We start from the raw sequence: 21,381 nt of genomic DNA on the forward strand, positions 1-21,381 counted from the left end.
TAAAAATATTGTGCCTTTGCAAGGAATGTTATGCTTTGGTCGTACATGGAATCAGACACTCGTTTGTACCTTCCCTTCATTGCGCCTTTATAGGCGGTTGTGCATTTTTGTGAAGGTTAGACCCAAACAAGCACGACATGACTAAGGCAAGGCACAAATAAACATGTCATGCCAAAGCGTGGAAAAGGCATGAGAAGGGCAAGGCACAAACAAGCCTGCCAAAAGGTTATTATTCACCGTTTTGGGAAATTATAAGTGAAAACACCATTCACCCTATAGTGCACTTGTAAGCCGTCACATATTATTCACCCTAAACCCTAAAGTCTTGCTTGGTGGGCGCAAAACAATACAATTTCTGAGCACGTAAAACAAGGTGGACTTGACATGCAAAATGAGACAGGACTCCGCACACGTAGAACGAGGCAAATGTAAAACGAGGTAGGTTCTGCTCACAGAAAATAAGTTGGGCTTTTGACATGCAAAATGAGACAGTTGCGCATGCAAAACGAGACCCACAAACGAGGCAGGCCGTCACATGCAGAATGAGGCTTACTTTTGGCACACAAAACGAATCGTCGCACGCAGAACGAAGTCGGCTTGTCACACGAAAAATGCGACACACAAAATGAGGCGGGCCAACGCACACTGGTGTCAAATAGACATCGAGATGTTCTTGTGCACTGGTGTCATGGGACCTGGAATTGCCCTCACTCTTGCCAAAACTGCTAAGGTATCAATTTGATTGTGCTTTTCATGCATTAAGTTTCATGTGCTGCTTTTCAATTGTTTGCTAATAAACTTCATGTGGTGGTCTTTGTTCAAAATGGTTCTTCGGTACACTGTTGAACTCGTTGGCTTTTTATATTTGAGCTTCTAAGAAGACATTTGTCGTACACCACTTATGAATTATATGATCATGAATACATTTCATTAACGTTAATGAGCTACAACCGCTGCTTCCCAGAGAAACTTCTCCTCAAGGCACTCATTGTGTGGTGGAAATATAGAATTTGTGTCACTCTTCCCTTGAACTTGCATTATAAACCTCATGATGTTTTTTTGAGGATCGAGGAATCAGATGATATTCTTTTCCAATTTTTGTCTCTTCTTCTCCCACTGAATCAAACCTTTGTTTGTCTATTTTTTCAAATTATTCACTGTTAACTTGTATTGCCTCTCCTCTGTGAGTCAGTCTAAGATTAAAAAGATATGGTAAATCCCTGGTTTTTGGAGATAAAGAACTTCTGGAAGCAGCTTTTGATGCTGCAGAGGTTGCCTGGAAACGTGGACTACTAAAGCGTGGAGATTTTCCATGGCATTAGTGGAAACGCATACGTGTTCCTCTCACTCTACCAACTGACAGGAAATGTTCTTATACAGAGCCAGAGATTTTGGCTTGTTTCCTACTCGATAGAGCTCACAAGCTTATAGGGCGAGGTGCATAGACGTAATAGCCCCTACTTCTTGTTTGAAGGAGTTGGACGCATGGCTTATCTTTTTTTGGACATGGTTGAACCTTCTTAGGTGAAGTTTCCTGCTTACGAACACTAAATGGTCTTTGTAATTTACTATGCTTTGTTATGAAAACAACGCTTTGTTATCATGGTGTCGCATGGCTTATCTTTTTTTGGACATGGAAACAATGCTTTGTTATGATCGCTGGACTTGTTGTAATGCCGACTGTGTGGTTAGATAACCTGAGTCTTCTTCTTACGTATCGGCAACTGGGGTTTTTGCCTCTGCTATCATACTCGGCTCAATTTTGTGGGCCGGTGCTTTTGATGGAATTGGATTTCACCACGAGGGATCTGTACCACTTAATTGGAATGGAATCCCTACAGCTGTTAGCTTGTATGTCCTTTGTTATTGTGCGCATCCCGTGTTTCCTACCCTCTACACATCAATGACAAACAAACGTCAGTTTTCAAATGAAGTAGTTAAAAACATGTTACTCTATAGCTACTTTGGTTATAATCTAAATGCGATATCTTGGTTAGTAGTGCTGGTGAGCGTTGAGTCCCACATCTATATAAGTACTGTTTAATTTCTCAGTTTCGAATATCTGATGTTTCGTTAACTGATGCAGGTCCTCCTCCTGAGCTTTATCGTATGCACTGCGAGTTACGCATCAATGGCAGTTTTAGGGTACTTAATGTTTGGATCAAGGGTTGAGTCCCAGATAACTCTAAACCTTCCAACTCAAAAACTTAGCTAAAAACTTGCAATATGCACCATCCTTGTCAATCCACTGTCTAAATATGCACTGATGGTTGCACCAATTCTAAATGCAGTGAAAAATCGGTTTCCTAGTCACTACAACAATAACATACCTTTAAGCCTATTACTGAGTACTGCCTTGGTAATCAGCAGTGTAACAGTAGCTTGGCTTTGCCCTTTTTCGGGTATCTCATGTCACTGGTTGGAGCATTTTTTAGCGTCACGGCTTCGCTTATAATACCATGTGTTTGCTACCTAAAGATTTCAGGTACTTATCGAAAGGTCGGATGCGAGATGGTGATTGTTTGGTGTATAATTTTAATCGAAGTTGTGGTCGTGATATTTGGTACTTACACGTCCCTATTACAAATTGTACAGCATTTGTAAACTTGATGAAGCAGCTCACATAACTGCTCCTCTGTTTTCACAATGTTTGCACTAGTTGCTGTTGAGATGAAAATCTTTTCCAGAATTCCAAATTTCTTTCAAACCTTAGCTAATAAGATGCTTTTTATATTATTAAAAAAAAAAAAAATTCTTCCGGCTGAATCTCCTACTGTCATCGTATATTTTAAACTACATGACTTGTCTGTTGAGAATGAATCCTACATTGATGAGATGAAAGACCTTGCATGGGCTTAAAGTAAGTTGGGCTAGTCTCCATATTACCAATTGGTTTTATGATAGAATCTCAACTTTCTTCATACTATTAGAGCAATGTGAAGCCCAACTGCCACACACGCTCCATGTCACCCCGTTGTGTTGTCCACGTGTTCGGCTTAAATAAAATCCGCCACACCTAAGGGGGCTTGTTGAGAATATGGGGTTCCTCCAATAAACTAATTGGCAATATGAGGAGTAGCTCAACTTACTTATAGCCCATGCAATGTCTCTTTTCTCATCAGTGTGAGATTTATTCTCAACAATCTCCTTAATTATTGGCTTAGGACATTGTCAACTTAGCGTCTCCATATATTTAGTTATAATACACTATTATCGTAGCATCCACTCTCATGACAGAGAAATTTTTTCTTCTCTTTCGAGGGGGCATTTTAGCTCACCATCCTAAACTGGTGGTAACATTCACTGTTTTATTGGTTGGAGTTAATTAAGTTTGATTATTTATTTACTACATATATCTCGAAATTAATCTCATCTAACGACCATCAATGCTGCTGTTGAGATAAAAATCTTTTCCAAAATTCCAAATTTCTTTCAAACCTTAGCTAATAAGATGCTTTTTATAAATAAAAAAAATCTTCCGATTGAATCTACTGCTGTCATCGTATATTTCAAACTACATGTGTGACATCTCACATCGTCCAAAGGAGTGATCTTTATATGTATATTCTCATCCCTACCTAGCATGAGGCCTTTTGGGAGCTCATTGGCTTCGGGTTCCGTAGGAACTCCGAAGTTAAGTGAGAAGGGGGCTAAAGCAATCCCATGATAGGTGACCCATTGGGAAGTTACTCGTGAGTTCCTAAAAACAAAACCGTGAGGGAATGGTAAACCCAAAGCAGACAATATCGTGCTACGGTGGTGGAGCGGGCCCAGGAAGTGTTCCGCCCCGAGCCGAGATGTGACAATTTGGTATCAGAGTCTAACCCTGGTCACGTGTGTGCCGACGAGGACGTCGGGCCCCTAAGGGCGGTGGATTGTGACATCCCACATCACCTAGGGGAGTGATCCTTAAATGTATATTTACATCCCTACCTAGCACAAGGCCTTTTGGGAGCTCACTGATTTCAGGTTCCGTAGGAACTCCGAAGTTAAGCGAGAAGGGGGCGAGAGCAATCCCATGATGGGTGACCCATTGAGAAGTTGCTCGTGAGTTCCCAAAAACAAAATCATGAGGGAATGGTAAACCCAAAGCGGACAATATCGTGCTACGGTGGTGGAGCGAGCCTGGGAAAATTGTCACATCCTGGCCCGGGGCGAAACACTTCCCAGGCCCGCTCCACCACCGTAGCACGATATTGTCCGCTTTGGGCTTACCATTCCCTCACGATTTTGTTTTTGTGAACTCACGAGCAACTTCCCAATGGATCACCCATCATGGGACTGCTCTAGCCCCCTTCTCGCTTAACTTCGGAGTTCCTACGGAACCCGAAGCCAATGAGCTCCCAAATGGCCTCGTGCTAGGTAAGGATGAGAATATACATATAAGGATCACTCCCCTATGCGATGTGGGATGTCACAATCCACCTCTTTAGGGACCCGACGTCCTCGTCGGCACACACATGACCAAGATTAGGCTCTAATACCAAATTGTCACATCCCGGCCCGGGGCGGAACACTTCCCGGGCCCACTCCACCACCGTAGCACGATATTGTTTGCTTTGGGCTTACGATTCTCTCACGGTTTTGTTTTTGGGAACTCACGAGCAACTTCCCAATGGGTCATCCATCATGGGATTGCTCTAGCCCCCTTCTCACTTAACTTCGGAGTTCATACGGAACCCATAGCCAGTAAGCTTCCAAAAAGCCTCGTGTTAGGTAGCGATGGGAATATACATATAAGGATCACTCCCCTGGGCGATGTGGGATGTCACAACATGACTTGTCTGTTGAGAATGAATCCCACATTGATGAGATGAGAGATCTTGCATAGGCTTAAAGTAAGTTGTGCTAGAACAATATTAGAAAATACGAAAGAAACACAAGAATTCCAATAATAATAATCCTAAAGAAATTCACAACATCAATTATGTATGAAATTAATATAAAAAACTAGGGAGAAAGTTAGAAAAACTGACAAACTTGGAGATTGAGACTTGCATAAATACAATGTCCTAAAGACAGAATTTTGCCCCAACTCTTGTTCTTGTAGTTCGGTAGGTGTCCGTCTCCCAGAATTCAACAATCTATAATCCAACATTGAAGTACTTCAATCTTCGGACTCTAGCGAACTTTATATATTCCGTACTCTCAAGACACGACTCGGAATTTGACAAACGAAGAATTAGAGAAACAAAGTGGGGAAACCCTATTCCTCAAGAGTAAAAATTCTCTAATTTTCTTATCTTAATGATGACGGTTTCATGAGTTTATATAGTACTCAAGTACTTCTTATTAAAGAGATGTAACTTTTCATTTATAAGTATACATCATTCGATAAGGGAATGCACCTAAATAACATAACCTTTCTAAGAAATATGGTTAACACTATTTTTCATTCAATTATTAAAATTATATATTACAATATTTTATATTATAATATATAATTTCCAATAAGTTGGGCTAGTCCCCATATTGCCAATTGGTTTTATGGTGGAACCCCAACTTTTTTCATAGTATCAGAGCAGTGTGAAGCCAAACTGCCACACGCGCTCCACGTCATCCTGTTGTGTTGTCCACATATTCGACTTAAAATAAAATCCACCACACCTGAGGGGGGCGTGTTAAGAATATGGGGTTCCTCCAATAAACTAATTGACAATATGAGAAGTAGCCCAACTTACTTATAGCCCATGCAATGTCTCTTTTCTCATCAGTGTGGGACTCATTCTCAACAATCTCATTAATTATTGGCTTAGGACATTGCCAACTTAGTGTCTCCAGATGTTTAGTTATAACACACTATTATCGTAGCATCCACTCCCGTGACAGAGAAATTCTTTCTTCTCTTTTGAGGAGTGCATTTTAGCTTACCATCCTAAAATGGTGGTAACATTCACCGTCTTATTGGTTGCAGTTAATTAAGTTTGATTATTTATTTACAACATATATCTCGAAATTAATCTCTTCTAACGACCATCAATGCTTCTGTTTCGCCTTGGGCCTTCCCATGGGCCTTCAATGCTTTTGATGTGCCTTAGGCCTTCCCAAGGCCATGAGTTTAGGTTGGGGCTAGCGCCTGAGCTTGCTGGGCTTGAGTAGCAACTGCGTCTCCCTGCGGCTAAACTATCAATTTTATTTTTGTTAAAATTTTCTTTTTTCATCTTCATGTTCTAAATAAAGTAATGTAGGAAAAAATCAATGGAAAAAAGAAAAAACAGAGAGAAAAAAAAAAAAAAAAAAAAAAAGGAATACGATTGGTACTTTCTTACCAATTGTCTTTAAAGACTATCGCAAGTAAGGTAGCGACGATTTATGAAAAAATTGCTAGCAGAGTACCGAAAAAATTGCTAGCAGAGTACCGACGATGTGGAGAAAATATTGCTAGTATAGTAGCGACGATAACTTGCAGAAATCGCTAGCATCATACTCATCCCTCCTTTTCAAATTTTTTTTCTTTTTTGGTTTTTTTTTTTTTTTTTTTTTGGTAATTTTGTTTTTATTTCTCTTACCATAACAATAAACTATCATAGTTATGTTCTTCAAAATATATTGTTTCGTGCAAAAGTATAATTCATATTTAAACACTTAAAATCAACAATTTAAAACTTAAATTTAAATATATTTAAATTTAATAGTGGTTACTAAAATAAAGTAACATATGAAAAAAATTTCAAAGGAAAAAACAAAAAAGTAGAAAATAAATGAATAAATTGAAATAGGGGGTACTACGCTACCCATCCTGGCCATGTTGTTTGGGGTGACACTTAGGTGGTGGCAGGCATCAACTACTAGCTTGTCATTTCTATCAAGAATAAGTCGATGGTTGATCCCACTACTGCCAACGCCGTTAATGATTATGAGGGCATTGTGTGGGAGAAAGATTGGAAGCATTTCAGGCAGTTGATCTCATTTGATCAATTGTCAAAAACTAACAATTTTATGGAGATGGAAATCATTCATATTTTAATCATTGTCTTTAAATATGCTCTAATGTACTCTGGATTGCTTGAAGTTATCATCACCATTCCTTATAATAAATAAATTGAGTGAATAGTAAATGTTTAATTGTTAATTTTCTTAATCTTTTGTGGGTTTAGTTATTATCTTTTTATCGAGTATGGTCAAACTGCTTACTGAATGTATATGTGAGAAACACAAACCAAATGTAGAAAATAGATATTTTTAGCAAATAATTCAACAGGGAAACAATTTTTGGAATTGCCCTAATCACCTAGATTTAGAAATAATTTATTAAAAGAAAAATAATGAAACTCCCTAATAATGTTACCAAAAAACAAAAGAACAAACTCATTCATAATTGAGTGAAGAAACTTGAGCAAAATCACGGTTAACCATCATAAGCATCAATGTAAAACTTAATCTCATACCACATGTTAGGAGCGTAATTACTTTCACATAAGAGTGAGTCCACCTGTTTTAGAAGGGCAAGGGCAATAAGAACATTCTTGAGGGCCGTCAAACATGCAGACCTTCACCTTGTCAATGGCGTCAAATATTCTCGCGACTATAGGGGAGGTTTGCGGTGGCGTGCCAAAAGAAGGAGGTAGAGTAGCCACCGAAGCGGATATGTGATGGGCTCTTGAAATCTAGAAGCTTGGAGTTGTGTTCTCGTGGTTAGTGAGGGAGGACTGGAGCAGAAGACGAGAAAGGAAGAGGGAGGAGATTTTTTCTCTTTTAGTTTTTTTTTTTTTCTTCCTATTTTCTTACATATTAATATTCTTTACAAAATGATGTTTGGGTCCGTTTACTGCCACATCATTAATACCCTTTTTTTAACATATTTTGTTTTCTTATTTTGTTAAAAAAAAAAAAATTAAGTTTTAATTGTCCACATGGAGCCACAATGCCACGTGGATGCACATTCATCACTTAATCAATGAACCACATCATCAGTAAAGTGAGAATTACACTTCATTTTATTTATTTATTTTTCTGCTTTTTTCACTAAACACAGGCATATCATGGTGTCGCATGCTTGTTTGTGGATTAAAAATATTGTGCCTTTGCAAGGAATGTTATGCTTTGGTCATGCATGGAATCAGACACTCGTTCGTCCCTTCCCTTCGTTGCACCTTTATAGGCGGTTGTGCATTTTTGTGAAGGTTAGATCCAAACAAGCACGACATGACAAAGGCAAGGCACAAATAAACATGTCATGCCAAAGCGTGGAAAAGGCATGAGAAAGGCAAGGCTCGAACAAGCCTGCCAAAAGGATACTATTCACCGTTTCGGGAAATTATAAGTGAAACCACCATTCACCCTATAGTGTATTTGTAAGCCTTCACATATTATTCACCCTAAACCCTAAAGTTTTGCTTGGTGGGCACAAAACGATACAATTTCTGAGCATGCAAAACAAGGCGGACTCGACATGCAAAATGAGGCGGACTTCGCACACGTAGAACGAGACGAACGTAAGATGAGGTGGGCTTTGCTCACAAAAAATAAGTTGGGTTTTTGGCACGCAAAACGAGACAACTGTGCAAGCAAAACGAGGCGGGCCGTCACATGCACAATGAGACGGACTTCTGGCACACAAAACGAATCGTCGCACGTAAAACGAAGCCGGCTCGTCACATGAAACACGCGACACACAAAACGAGGCAAGCCAACGCACACTGGTGTCATATAGACATCGAGATGTTCTTGTGCACTGGTGTCATGGGACCCTGGAATTGCCCTCACGCTTGCCAAAACTGCTAAGGTATCAATTTGATTGTGCTTTTCATGCATAAAGTTTCATGTGCTGCTTTTCAAGTGTTTGCTAATAAACTTCATGTGGTTGTTTTTGTTCAAAATGGTTCTTCAGTACACTGTTGAACTCGTTGGCTTTTTGCATTTGAGCTTCTAAGTAGACATTTATCGTACACCACTTACGAATTATATGATCATGAATACATTTCATTAACGTTAATGAGCTACAACCGCTGCTTCCCAGAGAAACTTCTCCTCAAGGCACTCATTGTGTGGTGGAAATATAGAATTTGTGTCACTCTTCCCTTAAACTTGCATTATAAACCTCACGATGTTTTTTTGAGGATCGAGGAATCAAGTGATATTCTTTTCCAATTTTTGTCTCTTCTTCTCCCATTGAATCAAACCTTTGTTTGTCTGTTTCTTCAAATTATTCACTGTTAACTTGTATTACCTCTTCTCTGTGAGTCAGTCTAAGATTAAAGATATGGTAAATCCCAGGTTTTTGGAGATAAAGAATTTCTGGAAGCCGCTTCTGATGCTGCAGAGGTTGTCTGGAAACGTTGACTACTAATGAGTGGGGATTTGCCATGGCATTAGTGAAACGCATACGTGATCCTCTCGCTCTATCAACTAACAGGAAATGTTCTTATACAGAGCGAAAGATTTTGCTTGTTTCTTACTCGATAGAGCTCACAAGCTTATATCACAGGGTGTTAAGCATAAAGGTGATGGCCCCTACTCCTTGTTTGAAGGAGTTGGACTTTTGGCTTATCGTTTTTTTGACATGGTTGAACCTTCTTAGGCGAATTTCCTGCTTATGAACACGTAAAGGTCTTTTTACAAGGGGAAGCCTCATTTGTAGAAACTACCGTCACTCGTTGTAATTTACTACTGAGTAAATGTGTATATATGCAAACCTTTCTGACCAGGAACCCGACGATATACGGTTCCATGTAGTTCAGTTACCTCTCTATAAGCTGTATTTAAATCTTACAGTAGCAATAAAAATTGTTAGCTTGATCAATTGGAGGTTGTATCAATCTTTTTCACTAAATGTCAATGAAGTCACATGAGTTATACATCCATATTATCAATTTGATCTGAAAAATTAAGAGTTTGATGGTGTGTTTTCCTGTTGGGATTCATTGCCGTCATTTGTGACTTGGATGTGCCGGCTGGTTTTGTTGGGCCACCATGTCATTTAATAAATCTCATTAACCTAAATCAGACGAAAACAAATAGCAATTTTCTCTGGAAAATTAAGGGAGCATACTTCCGGACAAATAAGCAAATCAATCAAGTAGAGATAGCAGTACAGAGGAACAGGAGCTACATTTTCTTTATTCCCAAATATGTAATGCAAGGCGTCGCCTTTTAGGTAATGCTTCGATATTTCCTCTGCTAGTTAAATATTGTTCTTAGGCACGTTGAGCATCTGCATTAGATACCATGTTTTTCGAGGAAACTGATGATGAGCTGATTAACTTGATCAGGAAATTGTTCGTGCACAAAGTGGCTCCCTTCTGCAATATATGCAATGTCCAAATCAGGTACAAAATGCTTCACTGCTCCAGTCCGTAAGTAGTCCTCCACTCCGGAAATTTCAGGAAGTAGTCCTTCTCACCCATGATAAGCAGTGATGGAGCAGGCACTTTTGGATCGCTGCTTAATCCGTAATCCACGACCTTAGTTCTGGATCTGTGGAAGGAAACTCAGATGAAACTATACTGTTCATGGATGTGTTATGTTAGGACCAATCTATTTTCCTCATCTCCTTTTCTCGTTGGAAAAAAAAAAGGACAGGAGCAGAAACATACTAGGAAATCGAAGGCTTAAAACTTTTGGAGAAATTAAGGAACTTATGTCCGGTGAAAACGGAAATTAAAGTAAGAGTTTTTGTTCTTGTTACTTACCGGTATGTAACTTGGATGGGATAACGGAATCCAGAGTTCTCATATAGAGATGCATAGACTGCAAGATCTTCCTCCGAAAACCATGGTGGTAGAGGAGTGGCAGGGTCAACCAAGTCCATGATTTCTTGATCAGGAGCGGCTACTTGGAGCTCACTCCCGGAGAAGAGAATGTAGATGTTTCGTATCACGGTCTTGACATCAAAGCGGCCAAAATCTGCTTCTGCCCGCCCCGGCTCCTGGAATTAGGTAAGAATAGCAATATCTTGCATGGAAATTAGTAAGTGATCAACCTTGTATTGTTCTTATTCATGACAGATGAAAATTTTTCATGGAAAAAATGAATGTACCTTCCATCTTAATACGTAGAAGCCTGCGGGTAAGAGATCAAATCGAACAGGAGAGTTAGCCGGGTTGAGGAAAGGCACACCTACTGTGATCATGCCGGATACACGCTATGGGTGGAGAGCAGGTATTAGGAATGCAGGCAGAGCTCCAACATCCTTCCCAACAAGAACAACCTGGTTTCAATAGTTAAACATTAGCTTTTTATTTTTGAATTTAATGAAGTTTAAATTCTTGTAATTAATATTTTACCTTGTTAATGCTCAAAGAATCAAGAAGGTCAACGACATCGTCAACAAGATCTTTCAAGGTTGCCTTTTCGGGTTCAGCTGGCTGCTCGGAAAGCCCAAAGCCCCTGAAGTCAACGGCTATCGCCCGGTAGCCTTTGTCTGCGACAGCAACCATTTGATGCCTCCATGTGTACCATATCTCTGGAAATCCATGCAAGAACAGCACCACTTTTGGACCTGCAGAAACAGCATGAAAGCAGCGAATCAGTGATGCAAATTGACAAAGAAAGTGGGTGGGATGTTGAGGTGGTATTAGAATTGTGGAGCTTGCCTCTTCCAATTTCAGCTACATGAAGCTTTAGTCCTCTAACTTGCACATGTCTGTGCTGGATCTGTTCCATGAGCGCCAGAGAGAGATTCCTGAAGATTAGTCAGCAGCACTGAGAGGAGAAAGCGTTAATTTATTGTTATCTCTCAGTCTTTCATGTTTCTTTTCGACTTCACAACAGATTCCCGGATCCTCACAAAGAGGATCCGGCGAGGATCCGGGTTCATGAGATGATGTTGTGGGGTGGGTCCAAAGTGACATCGTGGTGGTGTATTAACTGACGGACGGATCCCTTTCTTCTAATCCATTAAGTTCGGAGATCCGGACTATTGAAATTTGATTAAACGACTACAAATAGGGGCTTATTTTAAAAATTCTAATAACTTTAGTCATTTGATCAAATTTCAATAGTCCGGATCTTTGAACTTAATGAATTAGAAGGAAGGAATCTGGAGATGATCTATTTCCTTAACTGCCTAGCTGGTTAGTGTTTGAATAATTTGCTTTTATTTTATTTGTTTCCTGGAATAGGGGAATATTAACAATTTTGTCAACCAAAACGTTATTGTCTTACATGGAAATTTCTGGTGCAGCGTCATTGTTTTTGGTTTGTTTTTGGTTTGTTTTGTCCTTTTGTTTTTTCCTTCCCATTCTTTTCCTAAATGTGATTTACCCAAACAAAACTAAAGCATTTTGCTTTGGACGGTAAGCGGATGCTTTGGACAAAGAAATGACATCTACATCAGTATTACGCATATTTATGTTTAGCCGGCTTGAGTAGAGAGGCATGTTACATTCTTTGTACTAAAATTCGAATTTTTATTCTTGTAATTTACATAAATTTAATGTAGTTGTCACATTATTTGTTATTATGTTCAAAAACTGATGCAAACTACTAATAATGTAAGATTGACTGTATTCAAAATATTTCTCCAACTTCTAATATTTATCGATCATCTATTACTTAAGAAGTACGTCATAAATGTGGGGTTTTATAGCTTGAGTTTAAAGCGGTTATCACTATATTATAGGTCCCAAATTCGAATATCTTCTCCAGAATATTTGATAATTAACAAAAATAAATAAGTAGCGTGACATTTGCGAAGCACATTTTTTTTAAATCTAATTACTTCTTATATATCATGCCTCACTCCTCAGGCGCATTGAGCTCATTGAGCTCATTGAGCACTCATCAGATAGCATGCTTGTCAAGGAATGTGAGGATCAGCTGATTAACTTTCTCTGCAAGTTGTTCGTGCACAAAATGGCTCCCGTCTTCGATGAATGTAATGTCCATATCCGGCACAAAGTGCTTCACCGCCCCAGTGCGAATGTAGTCCTCCATCCCCGGAAATTTTAAGACGTAATCCTTCTCGCCCACGATCAGCAGCGATGGAGCCGAGACTTTGGGATCAGTTATACCGCAATCCACGGCCAAGGTTCTGCAGCAACAAAGGCACTCTAATAATGAAATGATATTTCAGGAGTCTTCAAATTTATTCACCAAATGCCGTGTCAACATGCATCTTGTTACTGATAAATAAGGTTTAAGTGGAGCGACACTGGATCAATCAAATACTGCTACGTCATTCAATAAATAAGCATCGCATTTAGACCAGAAGTACTTCCCAACACATACTCACATCTTAGTTAACTGCTAGACTACGGAAAGGATAGCATTTCTTGTGAGAACAGAATTATGTATTGGTACCTACCTGTATGGAACTCGCAATGGATAACGGAATCCAGATTTTTCATACAAAGATGCGTAGACATCAAGATCTTCTTCCGAAAGCCCTGGCGGCAGAGGAGTTGCAGGGTCAAACAAGTCCATGATTTCTTGATCAGGAGCAGCTGTTGGGATCTCACTTCTAGAGAAGAGAATGTAGATGTTCCTAATCACCGTCTTCACATCAAAGCGACCAAAATCTGCTTCTGCCCTCCCTGGTTCCTGGAATTAGGTAATAAGAACCTAATTAGTACCTTAATTATATGTCATAGATGAATAATTAAGCTTATGAATGATTGGAACATGCCAGTGTGGAGATTATTAGCCAAAAACTGAAGATGTTGATGGAAAATTGAATGTATATACGTACCTGCCACCTTGATATGTAGAACCCTTCAGGAAGGAGATGATTTTGGACAGCTGAGGGACCTGGTAACATAAAAGGAATACCTAGTGTAACGACACCAGATACACGCTCCGGGTGGAGAGCAGCTACTAAGTATGCAGGCAGTGCTCCAAAATCTTTTCCAATAAGAAAAGCCTAGTACCAAGAACATTCTGTTAGGCTGTGTGCATATAATTAACATCAAGTTCTTGACGAAAATGTAGTGAGTGTGAGTTCTTAGACATATGTATTGTAGATGGACTCACACAATTACCCCTAAATATTGCCCGATAGCCTTAATTTTTTATTCCAATTACATGTAGGGCAGAGAAATGAGAACAGATCTGCATTAAATCAAAATGAAATTACGGAGTTGGATTTCGATTACGGGATACTGGTGTGTGTACTTTAGTTAGATCAACAGGAACATTCACTACATTGAGAAATCTTAAAGAGAAATACAAAGAAATGTCCCTACAAAAATCCATCAAAATCATAAACCAAGTCCACGGAAATCCATCAAAATCCATATAGAAATCCTTAAAAATCAAAGTCTTTTAAAATCCTCCTAAATTAATATTACCTTGTTAATGGCCAAAGAATCCAAAAGGGCAACGACATCGTGGACAAGATCAATGAAGGTGTCCTTTTCCGGGTCAGCCGGCTGCTCGGAAAGTCCATAGCCCCTGAAATCAATGGCTATTGCCCGGTAGCCTTTGTCTGCCAAAGCAACCAGTTGATGCCTCCACGTGTACCATATTTCCGGAAATCCATGAAGGAAAACCACAGCCTTTGGACCTGCGCAAATTCATCAGCATATCATTTTTCTTTTCCTTGTTGACAACAGAAGGAAAATTACAAAGAAGATCCTCGATGGATCTTTGAACCCTAGGTATTATAAAACCAAATATAAAGAACGATTATACTTATGTCCTAAGTTTGCAAAAACGTCTGGTGCTATGTTAAAATCAAATGACAACTTTTGGAAGGATGATACGTACCGCTTCCGATTTCAGCTACGTGAAGCTTGAGTCCTCTTACTTCCACATGTTTGTGCTCGATATTTTCCATTACTGAGAGAGATGGAGAGAGAGAGAGAGAGAGAGTATGGACTCTTGAGTGAGGAGAAAATTAATCAAGATAGAGAGAGAGAGAGAGAGAGAGAGAGAGAGAGAGACTTGGAGCTGAGGGAGTATTAAGTAGTTGGATGATGAGCATTAGTTGATCAACTGCCTCTTGTCTTGACGTTGAGTGACGCTTCTCCAGGCTTTTTTGTGAAGATCTGTCGGCCAAGGTTTTATCTTTATTTTTTTTTAGAAAAACTAATAAAAAATATTCAAAAATTTTTATTTTCAACGATAAGGATAAAATAAATGGTAGAGTGAATCGTATTAGGATTTATAAGAAAGTGACTCTTTGTATTTCATTACTTAATGTGTAAGAATTACAACTCAATATATATATAGTTCTCTACCAAAGCTTAGTACCTAATTATACATAATTAGGTCTCTAATACAGAGATTAGTTACAAAACTGTTACATCTATAAATGACAGCTGTAAAAGTTGTTAGCTATGACTACTTATCCCTTTACACCCCCTCAAGCTAATCGGAGGAGAACCCAGAGAAAGCTTGGATTGAAGGAAATGAAAGCGTGCCTTGGATAAGGACTTAGTATGAATATCTGCAACCTGGTGTTCAGTGGGGACATAGAGCACCTTGACCAAACCGGCAAGAACAAGCTCCCGAATGTAATGGTAATCGATCTCCACATGCTTAGTGCGCGCATGAAAGACAGGATTGGAAGCCAAAGAAATTGCAGAAAGATTGTCACACCACAGTATAGGGGGATGAGAAAGAGGGAAAGTAATGTCATTGAAAATCTTGCAGATCCATGTAAGTTCTGCAGCAGTAAGTGCAAGAGAGCGATATTCGGCCTCAGTGGAAGAACGGGCAACAGTGGGCTGCTTTTTAGCACTCCAACTGATAAGATTGGAACCAAAGTAGACACAATAGCCAGAAGTAGAGCGACGATCAAAAACACAGCCAGCCCAATCCGCATCAGAGAAAGCGGTGAGCTACAGAGATCCATTTTTGAACCAGATGCCTTGATCAACAGTGCCTTTGAGGAACCGAAGAATGCGTTTAACAGCCTGAAAATGAGTGTCACGAGGACAGTGAAGAAACTGACAAACTTGGTTCACAGCAAATGATAAATCTGGCCGAGTCCAGGTGAGATATTGAAGGGCACCAACGATGGACCGGTACTCCTTTGGATTAGGCAACAGGGTTCCAATGTGATCTAATTTGGTAGTACCAAGAGGAGTGGCACAAGGCTTGCAGCCTTCCATTTTTGTCTTGATAAGAAGGTCCATAGCGTATTTGCCCTGAGACATGAAAATACCATCAGAGGATCGATGGACTTCAAGACCAAGAAAATAATGGAGAGGTCCTAAGTCCTTAACAGGAAACAGGGTACTGAGCTGTTGAATAAAAGTTTGACACTGAGAGGCATCGGGACCAGTAACAAGTATGTCATCGACATACACCAAGACCAGCACCAGAGAAGGAGAAGAGCGCACAAACAAAGAGCAATCAGACTGAGAATTAACAAATCCAAGAGAAAGCAAGGTGTGACCAAGTTTATCATACCAGGCCCGAGGGGCTTGTTTTAGGCCATAAAGAGACCGATTGAGCTTGCAGACAAAGGAAGGCTTAGAGACATCAACAAAACCAGGAGGTTGTTGCATAAACACCTCTTCTTTCAGGGAACCATGAAGAAACGCATTACTAATATCCAACTGATGGAGAAACCAATCATTTTGGACAGCAAGAGTTAATAAAATGCGAATGGTGACTGGTTTGGCAACAGGACTGAAGGTTTCTGTAAAATCCAGACCTGCTTTCTGGTGAAATCCCTTGGCTACCAGGCGAGCCTTGTACAGATCAATCGTGCCATCAGGTTTCCGTTTAATGCGGAACACCCATTTGCAGCCAACAATATTTTGGTTAGGAGAGGAAGGAACTAAGGTCCAGGTGCCTGTATTTCGGAGAGCAGCAACTTCATCGGACATGGCTTGAACCCAATGAGTATGTTTAGAGGCCTGGTGATAAGTGGTAGGCACAAAAGAATCAATGTTGAGTGGATGTTTAGTAGCAGAAAGAGCTTTGGGTTTGAAAATCCCTGCTTTAGACCGTGTGATCATAGGATGAGAGTTAGGGGGAATAGAAGGTTGAAGGGGAGAAGAAGAATGAGATGGCAGAGAGAAAGACGTATGAATTGGAGAAGAAGAGGAGGACAGATGTGAGGGTGCAGCAGCAACTGGCTGAGATGAAGAGAGTGTAGAAGAGACCGAAGGGTGCTGAAGAGTAGAAGGAGAGACAGAAGTATGAGGAATAGTAGGAAAAGGAAGGATGAAAGATAGAGATGGATCAGAGGCAGGGGAGGATGGCAGGGTTGAGGGAGAAATCTGCCTGGCATCATGAAATGGAAAATGGTCTTCATTAAACAGGACATGCCGAGAAATATAAAGTCGCTGAGAGTGGAGAGCTAAACAGCGATAACCTTTATGCTGAAGGCTGTAACCCAGAAAGACACAATGCGTGCTCTTGCCTTCCAGTTTCGAGGAAGCATAGGGTTTAAGCCAAGGATAGCAGCTGCAGCCAAAAATCTTTAACTTGGAGTAATCTGGAGATTTGCGAAAGAGAAGTTCCCAAGGAGATGTATCCAACCGAGAAATAGGCAGCCGATTAATAAGATACAAAGCAGTGGAAAAAGCGTCAACCCAAAACTGGTGTGGAACCCGAGAAGAAACCAACAGAGTTCTTGCAGTCTCAGTAAGGTGGCGATGCTTCCGTTCAACACATCCATTTTGTTCAGGAGTGTGAGGACAGCTAAATTGATGAGAGATGCCATTGCTGGATAGAAATGAATTGAACACAGAACTGGTGAACTCACCCCCTGAATCAGATCTCAAGATTTTGATTTTATTCCCAATCAAGTTCTCAACATAGGCCTTAAAGATGACAAAGAGAGAATAGACCTCAGATTTAGCTTTCATAGGAAACAGCCATGTGTATTTAGTAAAATCATCCACAATCAACAAGTAGAAGCGGTAACCAGTTACAGAAGGGACTGGAGACGGACCCCAAACATCACAATGGAGTAACTCTAAACTAGTTGAAGTAGAACTAGTGCTAGGAGAAAAAGACAGCTTATGATTTTTACCTATAGCACAATCTGTGCAAAAGAAAGATACAGACTTGTCACCAATGGAGGGAAGACACTGCTTATTTAAAACTTTCCGAAACATAGCAGAGGAAGGATGACCAAGTCTGTGATGCCATGTCTTCAACGAAGCTTTAGTGCTAAGCAGAGCAGTATGTGAAGAGGAAGCTGGAGAGAGACCTTGAAGTGGATAGAAGCCGTCTGTAACTGGCCCTTTAAAAATCGTCCTCCCCGAAGAGCGATCCTTGATTTCAGAACCATCAGAATCAAGGGTCAAAGAACAGTAGTTATCTTTTAAGAATTGATAAGCAGAGAGTAAGTTGAATTTCATCATGGGAACATGAAGAATATTATTCAAACGGAAAGAGGCATGTGGAGTTGTGACAATAGAGTTACCAGTATGATGGATAGCCATACCTTGACCATCACCAACATACACCTTGTCTTCGCCAGAATATGGATGTGGAGACCTAATTGCAGAAATGTCATTAACAATATGAGACGTAGCACCCGAGTCCATCAACCAAGTAGGAGCAGATTGCTTAGAAGAAGTATGAGCACACATTGCAGCGAGCTTGGCATGAGGGATTTTGCCAGCAAAAGAATGATTCATTCGGTCATAGCAATCAAGAGCATCATGATCAAACGCATGACAGATCTGGCAAGAAATGCGACCACCAGAATTGGGACGATTTCCAGAGTTATTACCACCAAAATCAGAACGACTGCCAGAATTGGATCGGTATTGACCACGATGTCCACCAGAATTGTTGAATGGAGCACGATTATTGAAAGGCTTAGAGAAATTACCGCGATGATTACGCTGAGAGAAATTTCCACGATTACCACGATTATTGTGGTGAAACCTGGATGGCATAGATGACTGGTGAGCAGCAAAAGCTTGGGGAAAAGGATAGAACTGTGATGGTGTAAGAAGGAGAGGAGGTTGAGATTGCGCAGCAAACGCCTGAAACGGCTCAGAAGCAGAGGGAGCCATATTTTTCTTCTTGCGATTCATGAAAACTTCCTTGTTAAGCAACAAGCCATGAAGTTCATCCAGAGTCGTGGTAGAAATCCTGAGCATGAGAGAGTCAATGAACGACTCATACTCATCAGGTAAACCATTGAGAGTGACAGCAATTAAATCATGATCAGAAACCGGAGCTCCAGCAGCCATTAAGGAGTCAGCAAGACCTTTGATGCGCTGCAGATAATCGGAGATAGAAAGATCGCCTTTGTGAACGGAGTGAAGGCGAGAGCGGAGCTGATGAATGTGAGCTGCAGACACACCACCAAATTGATGCTCAAGATTTAACCAGAGATCGCGAGATGAGGTGACACCAACAGTGAACGGAACAATATCCTCAGAGAGAGTAGAATTCAACCAGATCAGGATATTCTGATCTTTCTCATACCACGTTTCGAATGCAGGATTTGGAACGCCAGTGCTGCAGCCAGATTCATCAACAGTAAACGGCGGCGGGCAAATCTCCGAGCCATCGATAATACCAGTGAGTTTGTAACGACGAAAAATTGGAGCGAATAGAGCTTTCCAGACAAGGTAATTGTCACGCTTGAGCTTTGTAGGAACCATACAGCTGATATTCTGAACAGTTATAGAAGAAATTGAAGAAGATGAAGAATTAGGGTTCATCACGGGAGAATTGGGGAAAGAGGCTGCAGGAAGAGGAGTAGCAACAACTTCAGGTTGCACAGGAGAAGAGGTCGAAGACGCCATGATCGAAGATCAAAGAACGAATCAAAGAGCAAGAAAGCAACGATCGAAGAACAAATCGATCGAAAAAAAATCGCAAGAGAAAGAGGATCGAGAGGCGGTTAGGCAGAGAGGCGGTGATACCATATAAGAAAGTGACTCTTTGTATTTCATTACTTAATGTGTAAGAATTACAACTCAATATATATATATAGTTCTCTACCAAAGCTTAGTACCTAATTATACATAATTAGGTCTCTAATACAGAGATTAGTTACAAAACTGTTACATCTATAAATGACAGCTGTAAAAGCTGTTAGCTATGACTACTTATCCCTTTAGGATTGATATTTTAGGGTAAAAACGTGATTTTTCGTTAAAATAAACAGTACCGAGAGTTTTTCGTTAAAATTATCTTATTTTTTTTAACTTGCAACCTGCCCCTATCTGTTCTTCTCTCCCTTCTCCCAGATAAAAATTTGAAGTAACAGTCACATAAAATGATGACTACACGAAGTGGCATGGGAAAAGTTTTCTTCATTTATTCCGGAAATAAAAATTTGGCAATTGTGATGAGGGAAGAACAAAACTTTATTTCTTTATAAATTAAAAAGTAAAAATTTGAGGGAACCAGAAACAATTGGGCACATTGGATTGTACCACTGGGTCACATGAAAAGAGCAAGAGGTAGCAATGGCGACCGCAGTGGGTGGTACAATGGGAGGCACCAGTCGTAAAGTAGAAGCCGCTGGGTGGTATAAATTCGAGGCCCAACAAGCATTAGAGGTGAGCACAGTCCGGTTTCATCCTCAAATTGAAATCGAAAAATATCAAAGGTTTGGGTCTGCTTAAATTTATTACTAAAATCGTACGATTCAGTTTATACCGGTTTACAATTCTAACCAAACACACATTTCAACCACAAATTCAAGCAAATTTGAGTTCCCACTACTAGATCTACTAGAATTGTGACCCGAAGATGGAAAGTTTATATATAAATATAAATCAAAAGATAAAAAGCCTCAAATCAAAATCAAAGTGCCATCCTAAAATGAAATTGAAGTGTTCATAATGCATATAGATAAATGAGGAAAATAAAAGAGGAGAAAGGGATGAAAATTGGAATGTGAAACGACGGCTATGGTGGAAATGATTTGACGTAATTACCAAGCGTTCGGCTTTTGGGCTTGAAAATTTTTTGTTTGGGCTTGGTATTGATATAAAACAAGGGCTAAAGAATTAGATTTAAAAAAATTAATGGAGATGGTTCGATGCGGTTTCTTCGGTTCCTGAGAATTAGAAACTGGAATTGAAACCATTTTAAACTGGTTTGGTTTGGTTTTGGTGAACTTGGCATTTTATGGTTTTTTTCATCTAATTTGGTTCGGTTTCACAATTTCTCAATTCTTATGCCCACCCCTACAAGCATCTAAAGGATGTTCATAATTCAGAAGCACTAAAAATATATATAACAATGTTTCTGCTTACCTTTCAAATGTTAATATTTTTCATTGATGTGAAATTGCATACAAAGACAAGAACAGCAAGAATACCATGAACGAATTTGATTCCGAAAAATCTAATAGTTGTAAACCATAATACAAGTATTCCATTGTCAAACCTGTAAACTGAACAAAGAATTCAACTCAAAACATGTAATGTGCTCCCTCTGGTAGCTATTTTATTCGGTTGCAGAGAACCATCTATACAAGCGCAAGGTTCTCTTTCGAAATCCGCATCCTGCAAATTCAGACTCACAGTAGTTCCATCAGTTATGTGAACGCTGCGATGAGTT

At 39.8% G+C, this 21,381-nt stretch overlaps 2 protein-coding genes and 1 pseudogene across 2 annotated transcripts; 1 reads left to right on the forward strand and 2 right to left on the reverse strand.

Moving 5' to 3' along the window:
• The first annotated feature begins 1,652 nt into the window (after nucleotides 1-1,652).
• On the forward strand, nucleotides 1,653-2,704 carry LOC103934633 (annotated as a pseudogene).
• Nucleotides 2,705-9,963: 7,259 nt separating this feature from the next.
• On the reverse strand, nucleotides 9,964-11,727 carry LOC103934618 (bifunctional epoxide hydrolase 2). Its single transcript, XM_048584053.1, is given in 6 exon segments — nucleotides 9,964-10,313; nucleotides 10,316-10,410; nucleotides 10,632-10,867; nucleotides 10,979-11,149; nucleotides 11,226-11,440; nucleotides 11,535-11,727. Coding segments are annotated over 6 exon segments (942 nt in total). The 5' UTR covers nucleotides 11,605-11,727; the 3' UTR covers nucleotides 9,964-10,158.
• Nucleotides 11,728-12,503: 776 nt separating this feature from the next.
• On the reverse strand, nucleotides 12,504-14,794 carry LOC103934619 (bifunctional epoxide hydrolase 2). Its single transcript, XM_009344376.3, has 5 exons — nucleotides 14,647-14,794; nucleotides 14,229-14,443; nucleotides 13,631-13,801; nucleotides 13,247-13,482; nucleotides 12,504-12,973 (listed from the first exon to the last, which is right to left on the reverse strand). The coding sequence occupies exons 1-5, from the start codon at nucleotides 14,714-14,716 to the stop codon at nucleotides 12,724-12,726; spliced, it is 942 nt and encodes a 313-aa protein (XP_009342651.2). The 5' UTR covers nucleotides 14,717-14,794; the 3' UTR covers nucleotides 12,504-12,723.
• Nucleotides 14,795-21,381: the final 6,587 nt, after the last annotated feature.

The sequence above is a fragment of a genome, unplaced genomic scaffold, assembly GCF_019419815.1.
Source record: "Pyrus x bretschneideri cultivar Hongxiangsu unplaced genomic scaffold, Pyrus_bretschneideri_v1 Contig20, whole genome shotgun sequence".
NCBI classification, from domain to species: Eukaryota; Viridiplantae; Streptophyta; class Magnoliopsida; order Rosales; family Rosaceae; genus Pyrus; species Pyrus x bretschneideri.

What these genes read in the sequence shown, in the direction of transcription:
- LOC103934619 (XM_009344376.3), bottom strand. Translation starts at nt 14,716, where the DNA reads ATGGAAAATATCGAGCACAAACATGTGGAAGTAAGAGGACTCAAGCTT. An exon ending in ATTCTTTGGCCATTAACAAG is followed by an intron (nt 13,802 to 14,228) that starts GTAATATTAATT and finishes TCTTGGTACTAG; the next exon opens with GCTTTTCTTATTGGAAAAGA. An exon ending in TCTACATATCAAGGTGGCAG is followed by an intron (nt 13,483 to 13,630) that starts GTACGTATATAC and finishes ACCTAATTCCAG; the next exon opens with GAACCAGGGAGGGCAGAAGC.